This window comes from Colletotrichum karsti, assembly GCF_011947395.1.
Source record: "Colletotrichum karsti strain CkLH20 chromosome Unknown Scaffold19, whole genome shotgun sequence".
Lineage (NCBI taxonomy): Eukaryota > Fungi > Ascomycota > Sordariomycetes > Glomerellales > Glomerellaceae > Colletotrichum > Colletotrichum karsti.
The window spans coordinates 824,189-840,270 of record NW_024065919.1 but is presented as its reverse complement, the minus strand read 5'-3'; the positions used below and the strand labels follow the sequence as shown (position 1 = coordinate 840,270).

Below are 16,082 nucleotides of genomic sequence, written 5' to 3'. Positions count from 1 at the left end.
CTGACGCCCAATTGACTTCTGCTCTAGCCTGTAACGATCATAGATGGAACGTGTATGAACTCCAATTCGGCAGATGGAAAGCCGACTCCGGAGCATAAGGCAAGCTGAGGAAACACTCCACGACGATGTACACCCTGGCGAGGAGATAGGCAGCGACAACAGTCACAACCATCACGAACGGGAACGCGAAGAAAATCGAGCAAGCTGCCGCGCAGATTGTAACAACGAAATGGCGTATCCCGGGTGACAAAAGCGCCCGCCGCTCCGTTCCCTTGATCTGCGTCATTGTCCAGCATACCGCAAACGTCGGCGCGTACATCAGACCGACTGCGACAACGATGAGGAGACACGTTGTGAGGATGACGGCAAAGTACGGCAAACCGATAACCATGTACGACCACGGCACCGTGATCATGATACTGGCAAGCCGCCACAGCATCACCTCGGCATGCGTGTGCATTGGTCCATTCCAACCTAGTATCAGATGCACCCCGCCGTAGAGGGAGCTCGTGATGAAGAATCCGCACAGCGAGATCCAAGGAGAAGCCAGCAAGATCCGCGCGGCCTGTGATGGAGTCATGTACGCGGGGGCTGAAGACGCGCTCGGTGCGTTGTCTTGGTTAGTGGTGGCAGATTCGCCATGTGTGAAATGAATGGTGGAAAAGATTGGGGTCGACGAGAACGGCTCTACCTCTCGCATGCTCGTCGACATCTGGACGAGTAACTCGGTCGAAAGATCAGGAGCCTTGGGCGCGAGCATGTTGGACAGAGAGGAAACGCGGCTGGCTAGCGAGGGGTATTTCTCCATGCCGCGGAGGCCTAGATGGAACCGGTGGATGTCCTCGCGCGGGATGATGACTGCTGTCTCCTCGAGCTGCACATCGGCGTCACCAATGCCAGATTGTAATCCATCCGACCTCCCCGCTGTGTCGCTCCATAGTTCAGAGAGCCCCCCATACGTCCACACTCTCTCAAAATCGACCCCTAATCTTGACCAGATCGTCGCCAACATCTGCGGAATAGGCGCAGGATCCAGCATGCCTTTCAATCTGCGATATTGTACCTTATTCTTCTGCGGGATTTCAGCAACATCCAAATCAGGAGGTGGACTCCCAGTGGTGATAGCGGCGATGATAGCTTTCGCAGTGCGGTCGTGGAAGCTTTCTGGAGGCTCCTCTTCTGACTGTGAAGACCTCGCCATAGCTGCTTGAAGAGCTGGCTCCTCAAGCTCATCCAAGTCTACCTCTCCAGAGTGAAGCCCATGCGCTTTGAACAAAGCCAAAGCCGACAATACTCTGTCATCAGTCGAGCGGCCCACGTCATCGTTCTCAGCCCAATCCACCCACCAGGGCTGCAGCGGAGCCTTCCCGCATTCGCTGACCAGGCTCAGCGCAGCAAACACTTGAGCCTGACGCTCGCCGTCCACCACGATAACCGTCGGCTCCGTGACGTCCAGCGGCTTGTGTATCCAGAAGACGAAGTACACCAAGAGGGCGTAGACCACGTGGAGCAAGGTGTTGAGCTCCAGCATCGTGACGTTCCACCCCTCTCCGAGCCTCGAGGCGAACTGCGCGACGTACCACACGGCCTGCCAGTATGCGATGAGCTTGGCCACGCCCTCCGACTTGCTCTTGTCCCGGATGGAGCTCTCTGGGATGTCGGGTATCAGATCGGGTTCGTGCTCTGCTAGGAAGAGGAGGGCGCGCGGGAGTAAGGTCAGTCGTTGTCTGCCTTGGGGCAGTGGACAGACGCTCTGGTTTCCGCCGTTGTCGATCACGAAACCTCCCATGATGGCGTAGAAGCTGTGGGTCGATGTCCAGCGGTGCTTCCGCCGGTGGTCGTCGTCTTGCTCTTCGGATGGACAGTCTGGTGAGCGATCTGGCGCGGTCAGGCTGGGCTCTTTCTCGCCAGGAGACCCTGATCCGTCATCGACATCGTCTCCAGACGCCCCCTTTGATTTGGGGAAAGACCATAGGCGCTTCCACCACCTTCTCTTCTTAACAAGCGGAGGACTGAGATCTGCCAGGTGCTTCTCCATACCGGCTGATAGCCGTTTGCATTCTCGCCATTGTTCCAAGGCTATGAAGCATATCTGCCGCGAGACAGAGATTAGCAAGTACAATCCAGAGAAAATTGAGAGTATTCAGACTTGCAAACTCGGGCGCGAATAGGCCCAGGATAGCCCACAGGATCTTGCGCCAGGGAACTGCGGGCTTGCGACCGTGCTCCGGAATGTTGAGATGCAAGGCCGTCCAGACGCAGAGACCGATGGTGGTGAGGCACGAAGAGAGGATGCTCCAGGAGCCGCGCTCTTTCGGTTCGGGCTGCCAGCTCGCGACTTCGCTGGCTACTCCGAGGGGCTGCCACATGATGAGTATGAAGAAGTCGTCTGCTGCCGCATGAAGCTCTCGCTACGAATTATCCAGACATTTGCCGTTATCTAACAGTTTATGGAAGCAAAGAGTCGAGGTAGTGTTGTGGTCTCAGGGTCTCAGCCTGGTCTCTTCTCATCCCTGTATGGTTGCCTGCAGTCTACAGCTCCCTCCGACATCGCCAAGAGAGTAAGCGGATGGGCGGCACAAGCGAATCGCTCCCATGTCAAGGGTTCGTTCCGAGGGAGTTGGCCAGGTTCTTCATTGGCTTATACTACTCCACCGGCTCAGCCTGATTTTGAAAGACTGCCTATCTCAGCGCCCGAAAGTCGAGACTTGAAGTTAGAGATAGATGCTATAGAGCCTGGTTATTCTTCTTCTACTCTTCATGACCAATATTGTGGTTTTGGCGCTGGACCGACCACGGGGATGAAGTGGTATGGTGGTCCTGAGTAGAGCTCCTCCGCGACGAGTTATCCCATGACAGCTGTTGTTTAATACTTCACATTCGCAATATTTTACACATAAGAGAGCAGGATTCTCTCAAATATTGGGCTTTCTTAAGAGCTTACACTAAGTATATAATCTCGACTTTTCTGCCCTTGCAGATAAATCATAACTGACTGGTTGCTTTCCGTGACACACTTGCCAGCACAATTTTCTTTGACAATGATGGATATAATGTAGCATTACATATAAGACAGAAGAAAATCCAGTTGAGAAATCTCCCTCATACATATATCCAAAGAGTATCTTTACCTAATTCTACGATGGCGCAGAAGACAACCGCGAGTCGTCACATAACAGGAAATTATTCCAGTTACGGACTAAAACAACGCCTCTTGTGTTCCGCGGTGCTGTGGCACAGACGGGTCAGCGCTCGCTTCGTGCCGACGGAACGGCATCACCGGCATAGACGCAGATCTTCCCGTCCCCTCCTTCGTACATACTAGAGCCTAACTTGTACTCTTGACTACTTGAAGGGCCACATGCAAGATCATACGACTTTCGACAATACGCTTAACATACTGCCCTTTTTGGTCTCAGCTGTCTATAGTTCCGCTGTTCTGAATGAGGAAAGAGAACAGGAACTGCCTTCCTCGCTTGCGTACCCCGCTCAGAAAGCGAGAATCCTTCCGCCCGACTGGAGTTGCCCCAAGATCTTGGTTTCACGTGGCTCTCGTATGAGAATTGATCTTCTGCCTGTGATCTGGCTGTAGCGAATTATAAAGGTTGATTTTGCTGGATTCTACGGAGGCAAGATGCCCCTGGACTCAACAGCATATTTTCGCGATAATCTATTGTAGTTGGCTAGCCGCTCTTCAACTCAACGAATATAAATGTTGCTTGACTAACTGTACAACACTTGAGAGACATCGTAAAAGAACACAACATAGAGCGTGGGAAACTTGTTGTTGTTGATTCGGCTAGTCGAGATACTAATATGATAAGAAGAGATACGTTATGGTACAGCGACGTCTAGATTGAGACATTGCTCGCTGGACAGAAGGTTGTCTATCTCAGCGTCATTTGGAATATCCACCTAATAAAGACAAGCATATGTTTCAGACAATCTCGAAGGAAAAGGTTCAATGCTAAGCCAACGTAGAAATGTTGCCATACTAGGCATAAGATATGCGACAATGGATGTCTCATGCATACTAGGTACGAAGGTCTCGCCACCCACACGACCTGCCTCACCTGCGAATCATCGGATATACAGCCCGACGTACGACTGTAAAGGCACAGTGTCCAGTAGTGATGCTGCATACGACAACCCTCCTAGACTCATTTCACGGAACATCGGGATCGTTATCCTACGCCACCAAAAGACCACAGCCCCTCGAGTTCGACAAGACCCGAAAAAGTATAAGAAGACAGACAATCTCTAGCTCTGAGAGAACATTCACAGGAACCTAAAGCAACATCACCCTCCAGCATCATATTCTCATAAACATATCCCAAAGGCAAGCAAACAATCATCGCTCAGTGAGACGACCACAAAGTTAACGAGCCGCAGCTGTCCCTTCCTTAACGACCACAATGAAGATCGCCGCCGTAATCACACTTTTCGCCATGGCCGCCTCTGCCGCTCCCGTCGCGGACACGGGTGCCGTCGAGGCCCGCGCCCCTGATGGCCAGGAGCTTGATGCCCGTCAGTGGTCTTGCCCCCCTGGCTGCAGCGACGGTAGAAGGCTGTGCTGCGGCATCATGGGTGTCTGCAACTGGCAGCCTTGCTGAGTAGACCTTGACAGAGATACATGAACGTGGTGGACATCGCCGACTGAGGGGCTCGGGAATGCGACCTGTCTGTAGAACCTTCCAAAATGACGAACACAAATAGTTTCAGGGTTCCAAGATAAAGCTATTCTATATCATCATGAAATGATGTGTAGGCTATTACGATGGAAAACAGTCTTCTGTTGTGCCATGTCCCCAAAGCAGCTTCTTGGTCTATACTCTCGTTGGATAGACCGATACTAGCAAGCCTATTCAATCCTAAGTTCTCGAGCATTGATCTGCGTACCTACCTCATCAAAACTGTTCTTGATAAGCCTATGTTACTCTTGTTGTGCAACTTCGATGAGTACTTGATTTTCCAGAGCAGAAGACCCTTACCGAGCCGAGCTCACATAAGCCTCCGAATCGCGTTCCAGGTCTTCGTGACGGCCATGAGAACGACATATTACCCAGCATTTTGAGAGTTGGGGGACTAAGCATATCAATGGCAAAATTCTTCTCTTGTCTGCATTAGAGTTATGAGATCTAAGGGGTAGATGATTGAAGAACAAAACTGTCCACTTCGCACGTCACCCTTTTGGTTCGTAAAACTGTGGAATGATCTGTATCGGAGAAAGGTATAAATATCCGCCTCATCGTGCATATTCCAGCCTTTAAATCTTTCTCCTTTACATCAACATTTCGAAGTCACTCACCACCCGCTGTTCTCGACCTCATCCCTCCCACCCTATACCATACAATACCCTACTCTACGCATAACCAACCAAACCACCAACACAAAATGCGCCTCTCTCACATCTTCGCCGTCCTGGCCTCCGCGGCCTCTCTGAAGACCGCGGCCGCCTACAAGAAGGACAACGTCTGCGCGCAGTGCATCGACAGATGCCCTGTCCCGAACTACCGCCCGTACATGTGGACCAACGTCTGCTCTTGGTGTATCAACTCCATCCCTTGCAGGCAACTTTACCACGACCATGTACGATCATCCTTTCTCCGTTTCCCTTGTAGAATACCATGCTGACGTGCGACAAAATAGGGCCTTCTCCCACCGGAATGGATGCCGGGAGGTGGAGTCCACCCGGCTCAGAGGGACTCGTACCAGCCCAGGTCCGGCCTCAAGCCGATCGATGGATCGTATCCCGACATTGAGATTGAGGAGGATGCGCCGCCGACAAATTCGACTGCCTGATTGGATTTCCAAACATGGTCTACGTGTTCATGTCCACCTGCCGCATCTTCGATTCCGGCGAGTTCAGTATCGAGAGTTTTGAGATGAGAGCTTTCGCTTTCCGGCCGCCGTGTATCACGACTTGGATCAGATGGTATAAACCTCTTTAGCGGTCTAGCGTATCGAGTTTGCGAGGATGTACATGATGTTAAATCTGTTCTCGAGCGAGTTTCTTTGTAGATTGGTATTAGCGTAAAGGTTCGATCTATGACGCAGTCAGAACCTAGTAAATCAAAGTATTGTGCCTAAGATGAACCGCTTGGCTTCGGCTTAACAGAAGCAATATTATTTCCATCAAGTGATACGGCAAAACGCGACAATATATACGCTTTCATATCATGTGAGTCATGCAGCATCGTATCAGTCATCCAAAGGTCATCACCACTCGGTTCAGCCCATCCTCAGCTTAAACCTTGTATAATTTGTACTTGGAAAGTACGGGATTCGAAGACCTTTCGCCACAAGTGTCTCAATGTTTTGTCCAGTACCCGTCGAGTCTCACGAAACAGACGGTCTGGTGTCTCGAGGTGCAAGCTTCAGCACCTTTGTGGCTCTTGAGATCGACGCTCATTGGTAGGTGCACGCCTGTAGTTTTCCCTTGCCCCAGTTCTCAGAGTTCTCCCAACCAAGTTCAGTCTCTTATGGTACACAACTTGAACATCTGCATTACTGTCTGGCTGGATCACAGAACCCATTGCTGACTGGTTTCATGAGAAAGAAGCCTCTTAGAGAGCTACACCCTCAAAGACCTTGTCGAATTACTGGCAGCTACCGTGAAGCGAGGAATATTAAAGTCGCAGGCGGTCGTACGGATTATTCAGGCCCATCTCGAGGGCAGTGTGGTCATCTCTTCTTGAAATAAGACTCATGATGTGTGTTTCGGCGACGTTCTTCGGATAGTCCATGGTCGTCTCGTTCTCGTGTCGGGCTTCAGTCCAGGAATGCAGGTGATGCGGTCGAGTATCATGATGCTAAGAGTTGCAGTTGTTCGTAAATATCGTCATTGTCATCGTGGATCGTCATCGCGAAGTCGTCGTGAGTTGTCTTTCGTTGCGGAGGCTGGTGCCAAGTCTTCCCCAAAGCTCAACGCAAATTCTGGGAGGAGCGGCAGCTTTATGTATTTTAAATTCTGGAGACTGTCCAGGATTGATGAGCAGACTTGGCTCCGTGGTTGACGCGTCCTGCCATCTTGGCTCGGTTGCGTGTGCCGTGATAGCCGTCTGTGCCGTGGCTCCGTCCGCGGTGCCGTTCTTGCCGCCGGTAAACGTCTTAGCATTAGAGTTTGTGGATAGCACCGATCAACACGGTGGAGGCGTTCGAGATGACATGCATGCATGTCAAAGATCCGATGAGTTTATTTCGACGTTTTGCGGGGAAACGATTTTGGTGTTTTGTTGGAAGATCGTGATTGTCGCTTGGCCGATTTTTGTAAGTATCATTGGCATCGCCACCACCTTGAGAGGGCCCACTTCCGCATCGCCAGCATCATGTACTGGGAGTTTTGTCAGAAAAATTCATAAAGTACTTTTTGTATGTAGTTTTCATTACACGGTTTGGAAATGGTACCCAGCTCTAAAAGAGCTTTTCTTGATCTGGGTTTTCGCCGTAGACTCATACGCCGGGCAATAGCCACAAACAAGCCACGATATAAGGGTACTCTAGCCAGCACCGGGTCTCAAATATTTATGTCAAATCTGAAAGAGCTTTGCAGCGGTTGACCAGTGCGTGGTTTTAACTACATAGGCATGGCGAATAGATTAGAGCAGAGAGAGCCAGTCCCTGACATCTTGAGCAGCTAGTGTTGGTTTATTCACTTGAGGATGGCATGATGATCACTTAGGAGCAATTGGCACGGTTGTTTTTCTCAAATCATGAGGATTATATTCGATAAATACACTGACCCCATGTTCATATGTACACTGAATGGCCAAGTGGCCCAGTGATGCGCATCAGCTTACACACCACAGAATGGAAAAGTGTGTTTCGTTGTCTTCCTTCCTCCGTTCTGTAACCAAAAAACGAAGTTCACTCGATGTCTCACAGAGACGGAGCAGCGGCCCGCGAGAGCAAGCTCCCACGAGACCGCAGAGACCCAAGGCGGGAGACGACTTAGGCGGAGCGAGCCGCTTAGCAAGCCTTGAGGGTAGAGTACTTGCAGGCGGAGCTGGGGCCGGTGCCGATCTTCTTGGGCTCGTTGCCGGGGGTGGTGCCCTGGAACTCGGTGCAGATCTCCTTGACGGAGGTGGCGCAGGTGCCGGTGATGGTGGAGGTGTCACCCTTGTTGGAGTTGATGCCGGTGAGCATCTTGCCGTTGTAGGCCTTGACGTTCTTGACGACGACGGAGCGCTTGCCCATGGTCTTGCAGTTGCCGCAAGAGCGGTAGAGCTTGCCGAAGTCGACGACGGTGAAGCCGTCGATGGTGACAGTGCCGAGACCGTTGTGCTGGATGACCTTGTCCTCAGCGCCGCGGGCACCACTAGATGTGATTGTTAGCCATTGTTGGTGTGTAGAAGTGAGTAGAGAAGAACTTACCCGCCAATGACGGAGGCGTTGCCGTCACCCTTCAGGGAGAGAGCATCCTCGCAGACAGCAGTCCACCAGACGTTGTTGATGGTGCAGGAGCCCTTGCAGTGGACACCCTCGATCTGGTCGGCACCGATGATGGCGTTCTTGAGGGTAGCGCCGTTCTCGAGGAGGAAGACGGCGTCCTTGTCGCCACCCTCGGCCTGACCAGTGCACTTGACGCCACGGCCGTAGGTCTTCATGCCACCGTCGAAGGTGCCCTTGACGCTCTGGGCGGCCTTGTAGGTGACGGTGCCCTTGGAGGCGGGGATGGGGAAGGAGGCGCGCTTCTCGATGGCGGCGGCGCCGTTGGGGCCGGTCTGGGTGCCGGGGGCGGCGATGGCAGCAGAGGCCGAGAGGGCAGCGATGACAGCGGAGAACTTCATTTTGACTGTGGTGGTTGGTTTAAGAAAACACGTAGAGTTGGAAGAGTTGGATGTGTTGTAACAACGAATGAATAACCACCAGGGTTAAAGAATGTGAGTAGTTGGATTGGTAAAAGAGAGACGGTTGCGGGAGATGCTGATGAGAGGATGAGGAGGAAAGAAAGAGAGGCTGATGGACGGGAACTTGATGTCTTCTTATATCCAAATCTTCCTCACGAGATGATGCCCCCAATCTGCTGCCCACACCACCATCTGCAAGCAGTGATCCTGATTCTGGATCCCCATCCCTGGCCCAAGGCTCTTCGTGTGGGACCTGGATGTTGGGCCAGCTCACAGACAACAAGCTTTCGCCCAGGGCTAGGATCAATGAGGACCATCCAGAACGACAAGTCCACAGTCTGGCCCACGATGGAGTGAGATTGAGTGCAATGTGGTCTGCGCCGCTGCAAGTGAAGGTGCCAGGCCTCATATTGAGCTTGACAAGGGCCAGGGGAGACAAAGTCACTGTCCGTTCCTTTCCCGCCACACGCAGAAGGTGAGCGCGAGTGACTATCGATTCATTTCGGGCAGAGGCTTACTTCCCTGTCGATATGATCCACATTGATATCAGAGGATGTTCGGACGGGTTCGGCGAGCCGCACATTCAGCGCAGGAACAACCTGTTTGGCTGTGATCAAAGGGGCAGCGTTTCTGCCCGAACAGGACATGTCATGGGGGAGGCGGCAGAAGAACCACCACGGCATTGGATCGCCAATATGCCCACCGGCCCAGGTGTCATTGGCCGTGATCGATTGGATCCACGAGCAAGTTGTCGGATATCCTGCCTTTGCTGCCCATCCAGAGTACCATTCGAGAGTCGCTTCGACTTTCGTATTTGTCTAAAAAGTGGTGCTTACTGCTTTCTCGACCATGAAACACTCCAGGGGCTGTCACAGGGGTTGCGGACAGGGCAAAAAAGAATTAACCCATGTCGAAGATGAGTGGGGAGTCGTCTTTTTGGGAAGTTGGCCTCTGAGGTCACATTGCCAGCCGCTGGTGGTGGTGGTGGTGGTGGTGGTGAGCAGAAAAATGAAGAAAAAAAGATTAGAGGAAGCGGGAAAGGTTGTCCATGTTGGCGATTGTTTCCGACTGCGCTAGCGCGCGGGAAGTGCTCCCATTCGCCGCCACCCATGTTTCGGTTGTATATCAAAGGAGATGAACTGGGGCTCATGGAACCAACTTCCATTTAGATAAGACCCGTTACCACGGTCCTGAGTAATTCCCGACCTCACGGAAACGGTCAAGCGTTGGGGGATAACTTCGGCATTGTGTACCTTGGTGGCGCTTTCTGGCTGGCAGATTGACATTATTCGCCGAAGCAGCAGACAGAAAACGGGCTTTGGGGACCGTTGTTGTGTAACCCTGACCTTGAGACTTTGAGCTTTTCTCGAATAACCTTAGGAAGCTTTAGGGAATTCGTCGACGAAGGCTCCGGTGGAGTAACGCGCTTTCTCAACCGACTCTTCTATTGCCCGGGACCAGGGATCTTGACTTGACGAACTCTTAAGATGTGGCAAGCCTGATATTGCCTGTTGGCGGCAGAGGCACATCATCCTCACATCACTGACCACTTAGCGCAACGGCGCAATTGACTTCCCGTAACTTTCACCGCACTGCCCGCTGACTGAGTTGTCGGCCCCTGTTCGAGCTTGTTGACCTTAATCGAAGTGTCCGGGGTATCGCTGACACCGATAGAGAACAGGCCAACCGGCGGTGCAAGGGTTGGCAGCTTGTCTCTGAGTCTGACACGCGCAGCAGATTGAACTCGATTCAACAGGCCACTCTAAAAATGCGAGATCCGTCACTGGTGGATCTTGTATTGAATCATTGGCGTTGCGGTTGTCTAAATTGCGCGGGACCCCGCCAGGCTCAATGCATGCCACGATAACCTTTGTAAGTCAAATGATCTCCAGTTTCTGCAATATATCACCAACTGATCCCGTCTGGAATGTGGGTGGATGCAACGGTAGTTGTATGTAAACTGCACGGGCGAGATGGATCATGGGGTTCTTGGTAAGACCAAAAATGGACATTCGCATGTTCCCTCGATGTCACCTATCTTTTGTCGGCCTTGGGGCCGACTTCTGTTACAGCGGAACAATCTGGAAAAGGAAGAAAAAGTAGAGTCTGTCTCCGTCGCTCCATTTCCCCTTGTGGCGGTGTGGTGAATCCAACGCGGGTACCGGGCAACAAGCATCAAGCGGAGATCGGATGCCATCACTCAATCATTAACAATAATCCATGGGGCCATAACACTTTGAACCCGGCAGCCTGGCAAGGGGTGGCTCACGACCAGAAGATCGCGTCCCCTTTTCCCACCAATGGCGCTTCCTCCATGCAGCTTGTTGATTCCCACGCACTTCTCCAGAAACGTGATGCCAAGACATTTAGAAAGGAGATGATGCCAAGACTGGACCTTTTGCCAAGACATTCCGTTGGAGTCCCATGATCGGCGCACTTTTGCACACGAAACCGAGCTTGCCGACCAATTGAGTGAGGGCCACGATACAGAGCGCATTTCCGAAGTTCTAACTTCACTTCAACGCGCAGCGTCGAAATGCAGTTTTTTCGAGCTTCACCGGCCTCCGGAACGCCGAATTCGAGATTCATCGGATGCCTCCGAATCCTCCGTGAGGCCTCCCGTCTGGAGCCACATCCGGCGAGAAAAAAGGGGCCCGAAAAGCCCGCTTACTGGGGTCCGAGTCGCCCGGCCGAGCCAGAACTGGCCAAAATGCCAACAGAGTGGGTAACCCTTCCTCCATGAAGCCCACTCCGAGATTGCGCCCCAAACACGGGAACAAGCATCGGTCAATACGCCAAGTGGACGCCGCATTTTGGACCAAACATTGGATTTCGGCCGCCAACGTGCTTCTTGCATGACAACAAACACCGCTGAGATCACATTGAGATCAACGAAGCCGCGGCGAGATAGCATATTTTTCCCGGCCTTATCTCTGCCAGCTTTGAAAACATCCACTCAGTCATGATGATGGTGAAGCAATCTCTATGCCGGAGACAGTTCGTCAACCGCACCAGACGGAATCCAGTAAAAGCTGGTTTCGTCTGTAAGGGCACTTCGTATAAGATCGAAGTCATCTCATGTTTAATCTATCTGTATTCTATGTCCTCAGGTGAACCAACCTAGCAGACCCCTGATTTACATTGTGAGGCAAGAGAGGACCAGCCTCCGCGCCCTAATTGCTACCCTACCCACGGCCGGCCAGATCTTATGCCCGGGGCCTTTGACTTAAGCATAGGGGTTTTATCGAGCGGTAAGAGCACCCAGCTGCACGGCTGCGTCGAACATATTGCCTTGCAGGTCATAGAACGCTGTGAAATGCCATCCGAGCGACCAAGTGATGGTGCCACTCTCTGGGAGGTCTGGGAAGGAGCCGACGGGATGATGATGATCTGAATCGTCGTTCGGACGGAGTGGTGGCAACCTTGCCACGGGACCCATAACCCGAGCCTCTCTCTCCATTGGACGGATAATCACCTCCGTTGGTATCTCGCATTTCTCACGATGGCACCGTTCCCTTGGGTTACCGTGATGGCGATGACATCGGCGCATGATCTTCAGGAACAGGTTTTCATTTTTTTTTGGCCGTGGAAAATTCTATCAGGTTCGTATAACCAAGATCTCAGCAAGATTGGATTCCTCGGCATCTATTTCTCCAGAAATGAGCAGTCATCGCTGCCTTCCTGAGGGACTATCAAAGGGGCTCGCGTGCCCCATGATGACAGGATGCCGTGGGCAGAAGTCTCGTTCGGAGATCGATCCCGCCAGCCTGAATTGGCCTACCGGATTATGTCCGGGACCCATCCTTGCCGTTCAAACATTCCATCTTGCGAAGATGTCCAGAAATAGCCTCTCCCATTTGCTTGGCCTTGCAAAAAACCATGAAGCCTTCACCGCATCCAAGCAGCGTTCCACCAACTCCGCGTGTGACAAAGTGAGCGAGCGATGCGCTCAGCCAAACAAACCTGCATATTCCCCTTATCTTCGTATAACCATGAAGTCAACAAGACAGAGCATAGCCGCCGAAAGTGTTACAGGAGTTGTGGTCTATCATCCGATGAATTTCGATAAAACCTGCGCCAAGCATCGCTCCCAAGACATCCACAACCAAAGGATCTCCACGATCGCACCCACCCGAGAACAAACACCCCCCGAGGGCACCGGGACCTGGCATCAAAAGTGGATGCAGCGAGAGGGCGCCTCGCCTCTGCCCAGCGGCTCTCCTGCATTTATTACCGGTGCATGACCACCGCCAACAAGGGCATCTGGGCGCCCCCATATTCTAATATATGCCTTGATTTCTTACAGGCCGTTTAGACGATAGCCTTCCATGGTAACATTGGCTGGAGCCCCGGGATTCAATTTTCGCTACGGAGCAAACCCGAGTCGGGTTTGTAGATGGACCGAGCTAGCCAGCGAGGCCTGCTTGGCTCTTTTGATGAACTGCATCCAGACCACCGGGGAGGCGGAAATATTCGCCCTGAACAGCTGGTGGCGTTCTCCTATTGACAATGAGGAGAGTTCCCGGAAGCCGAGAAGAGCGCTCCGTCTTGCCAGCTCATCCGCTTGTTCTTTCGGCCATCTGCCGCATTCCATCCACGTCGATGGAGCCAACTAAACTTGAATGAACTGCCGACATAGGACTCCCGATCATGGACTCGTGGTTCTGTTTGTGGCCACCGTGAGCTCTTTTACCGTACACCGCTTCATTTCATCTTGTAATTCTCTGTCTTGAGGTCAAGGGGCTGACCGCTTGTTTTGAAAATAACACATGTCCTCAACTCACGCTCACTTGATGTACCAATCGGTTATGGAATCTGATGAGCTCTGCACCTGATCAACCTTTACTTTCCATGACCACTTGCGCAGGTTGACTTATCCCACATAACCGGTGGTTGTGTTAACAATCAGATGGAGCCCCTCGTGGCTGTTGAATGATTACCATCAAGAGTCTTTGGGCACAGATGACTTTTCATAATCTGCTGCTGGATTCTTTGCAAAAGAATACGCAGATTTGAATGCCTCTGATGACATCAGTAGCCGAATGGCCATGCGAAATAGTCATCAGAGTGCTTTTGGGTGCTGGTTTGAAAGCGTCTTGGTCAAGACTCTCTACTCAAAACTACGCCTACGAGGGATAATTTCGCAGCCTGATTGTACTATCCTTATCAAAGGAAAGTTTGAGACATGAGACGGACCTGGCAGAATCGTCTCTTATGAGAACGTTGAAGCTAACCTCGAGAAACTGCCACCTTAGTGTCTGTTCGATACTTGGTAGTTCTTCCCCCATGTGTGCCTGTCAATGCTTCGCACAGCCACCTGCGTCTCAAATATTTCTGGCGTTGCACAGTTTCATGTTCTGTCTAAAGTATGTTGCGAAATGTTAAATCTAAGTTGAGATTGAGTTCAACACAACCTTGATATAATGAAGCTCGGTCGTATTAACAGAGCAAACGCCATGTGCCTCGATGTAAAGAAAACCGTGCTTCTGCTCCGAACCCTAGGTCCCTGCATTATGTCATATCGATATGACGTCTGGAACGTGCGGTGGTGTTTTGGGGATGTGATCGGTGACAGCGATTGTCTAAACTCTATTTGCGACCTGTCCACGATGTGGATGAACTCAACTGTTGGAAGGGCTCATACATATCCATGGGCTTGCAAACTCTCATGGTATGGAATGCTGGGCAAAAGCATCTATACGCCCTATGTGGAAAGTTATTCCTCGAGGTGTCGTATGACGTGGGATTTTGTTTTGCTTTCTTCAGGCGCGATATTGAGTTTTGCACGGTCTGTGGTTGATTCAGCTGAAAATTTCGTCTCAACACCAATAACTTCCTCGAAAGCCCGTGAACTGACGTGTCTACTACGTCAAATACGACGTGCGTGTTACAATTTCGCTGTCAACAATACCACGCCAACATGTATCACAGCCAACTTCATCAGGCCAACCAGACCCCGCGCCACCAGCTTCGATCTGATCATCCAGACGAACAACTTGAGACTGGCAGCTCTTCCTTCTCCTCCCTGCAACATGAAGGTACCGCGGCAGTGGAATCAAACGACGCTCAGGGCGTCACTCGACTCGATCGTCTTCCCACCGAGTTCATTGCGATGATCACCCAGGAGCTCATGCTATCGTCAACATTTCAAACAAGACACGACTTCATATCCTTCAGTGTATGCTGCAAGCGCCTACACTGTATCGTCGGAGCTCAAAAGAAAGCCGTATTCAGAGACTGGATGCGCATGCACTACACCGACGATCAGATCAAACGCGTAGCCCATCTTCTGGAATGCATCGAGCGACGGGATGCTCAAAACGAAATCCAAGCCATCCAAGATGACGGACTTTTTCCCCCACAGCGCGAGATGCCCCAACGTGACTGGGTCGACAAGATACTCACCAAGAAAAGCTGGCCGTGGCTATGGGGTCGTCTCACGTTCATGCCGAGTATGAGAGATGTTGTCGCGGCCCACGGCATCGAGCGGCAAGGCGAATATTTTCGATTCGAGGATCAAAGTCAACATCATGAAGAAGCTTGTGTTGGGACTCTCGAAGCCCCTTCCCATATGAGTTCAGGTATGTAGTCGATTTTTGCACCGTCTAAAAGGTCGCATTCATGTTTACGAATTCTATTCAGGTCTCGGAAAATGGGCGGAGTTGAGAGAAAACCACGGTATCATATTCGGGAGCAGAAGTCAGCTTCAGTCAATGCCCGGAGTCTCCGAAGTTCGTTCGCTGTTAGATGTTGTCATCTTCCACGCCCACATGTCTTGGGTGCTGAAATACGAAGACGCCCTCCGTACTCAGTCGCAGAATGCGCCTTGGCTTTCAGCTCAGACTGACGACACAGGGCGGACAAACGATACAGTGTTGCGGGAACAGCATCTAAAAGTGACGAACATCACCCGTCACGCGATACTCCAAAGTTTGAATTGGGAAACGATCAATGCCAGTCTCAGTGAGAGATTCGATCAATATGTTGAACGTACATTGGTTGAAGAGGGGCTCTTTCCTGGCAGACAATGGGACCCAGTGACGCGGACAGAAGTAGTCGTCAACTGGCCGAAGGATAAGTTGGAGTGGGAGACGTTCGTCTACAATTATGACCCTGTTGTTTCGCATATACTTATCTCGGACCTACTATTCGTGCGCAAATTCCTGAGCTGCAAAAAAGACGACAGGCCGAGTCTGATTCTATCCGAGAATCATGTCATCCATGACAGTTATC

General features: G+C 51.6%; 4 protein-coding genes across 4 annotated transcripts; 2 read left to right on the top strand and 2 right to left on the bottom strand.

Annotated features, from left to right (window-relative positions):
• Positions 1-37: 37 nt before the first annotated feature.
• CkaCkLH20_06569 (uncharacterized protein) lies at positions 38-2,369 on the bottom strand (the record flags this gene model as incomplete). The annotated part of the gene is made up of 2 exons (XM_038889286.1): positions 38-2,043; positions 2,105-2,369. 2 exons carry the CDS (start codon positions 2,367-2,369, stop codon positions 38-40), a joined length of 2,271 nt encoding a protein of 756 aa, XP_038745584.1.
• A 3,025-nt stretch (positions 2,370-5,394) lies between these two features.
• On the top strand, positions 5,395-5,802 carry CkaCkLH20_06568 (uncharacterized protein; the record flags this gene model as incomplete). Its single annotated transcript, XM_038889285.1, has 2 exons — positions 5,395-5,589; positions 5,650-5,802. The coding sequence occupies 2 exons, from the start codon at positions 5,395-5,397 to the stop codon at positions 5,800-5,802; spliced, it is 348 nt and encodes a 115-aa protein (XP_038745583.1).
• A 2,166-nt stretch (positions 5,803-7,968) lies between these two features.
• CkaCkLH20_06567 (pectate lyase) lies at positions 7,969-8,789 on the bottom strand (the record flags this gene model as incomplete). The annotated part of the gene is made up of 2 exons (XM_038889284.1): positions 7,969-8,317; positions 8,374-8,789. The coding sequence occupies 2 exons, from the start codon at positions 8,787-8,789 to the stop codon at positions 7,969-7,971; spliced, it is 765 nt and encodes a 254-aa protein (XP_038745582.1).
• A 5,980-nt stretch (positions 8,790-14,769) lies between these two features.
• CkaCkLH20_06566 (uncharacterized protein) lies at positions 14,770-15,438 on the top strand (the record flags this gene model as incomplete). The annotated part of the gene is made up of 1 exon (XM_038889283.1): positions 14,770-15,438. One exon carries the CDS (start codon positions 14,770-14,772, stop codon positions 15,436-15,438), a length of 669 nt encoding a protein of 222 aa, XP_038745581.1.
• Positions 15,439-16,082: the final 644 nt, after the last annotated feature.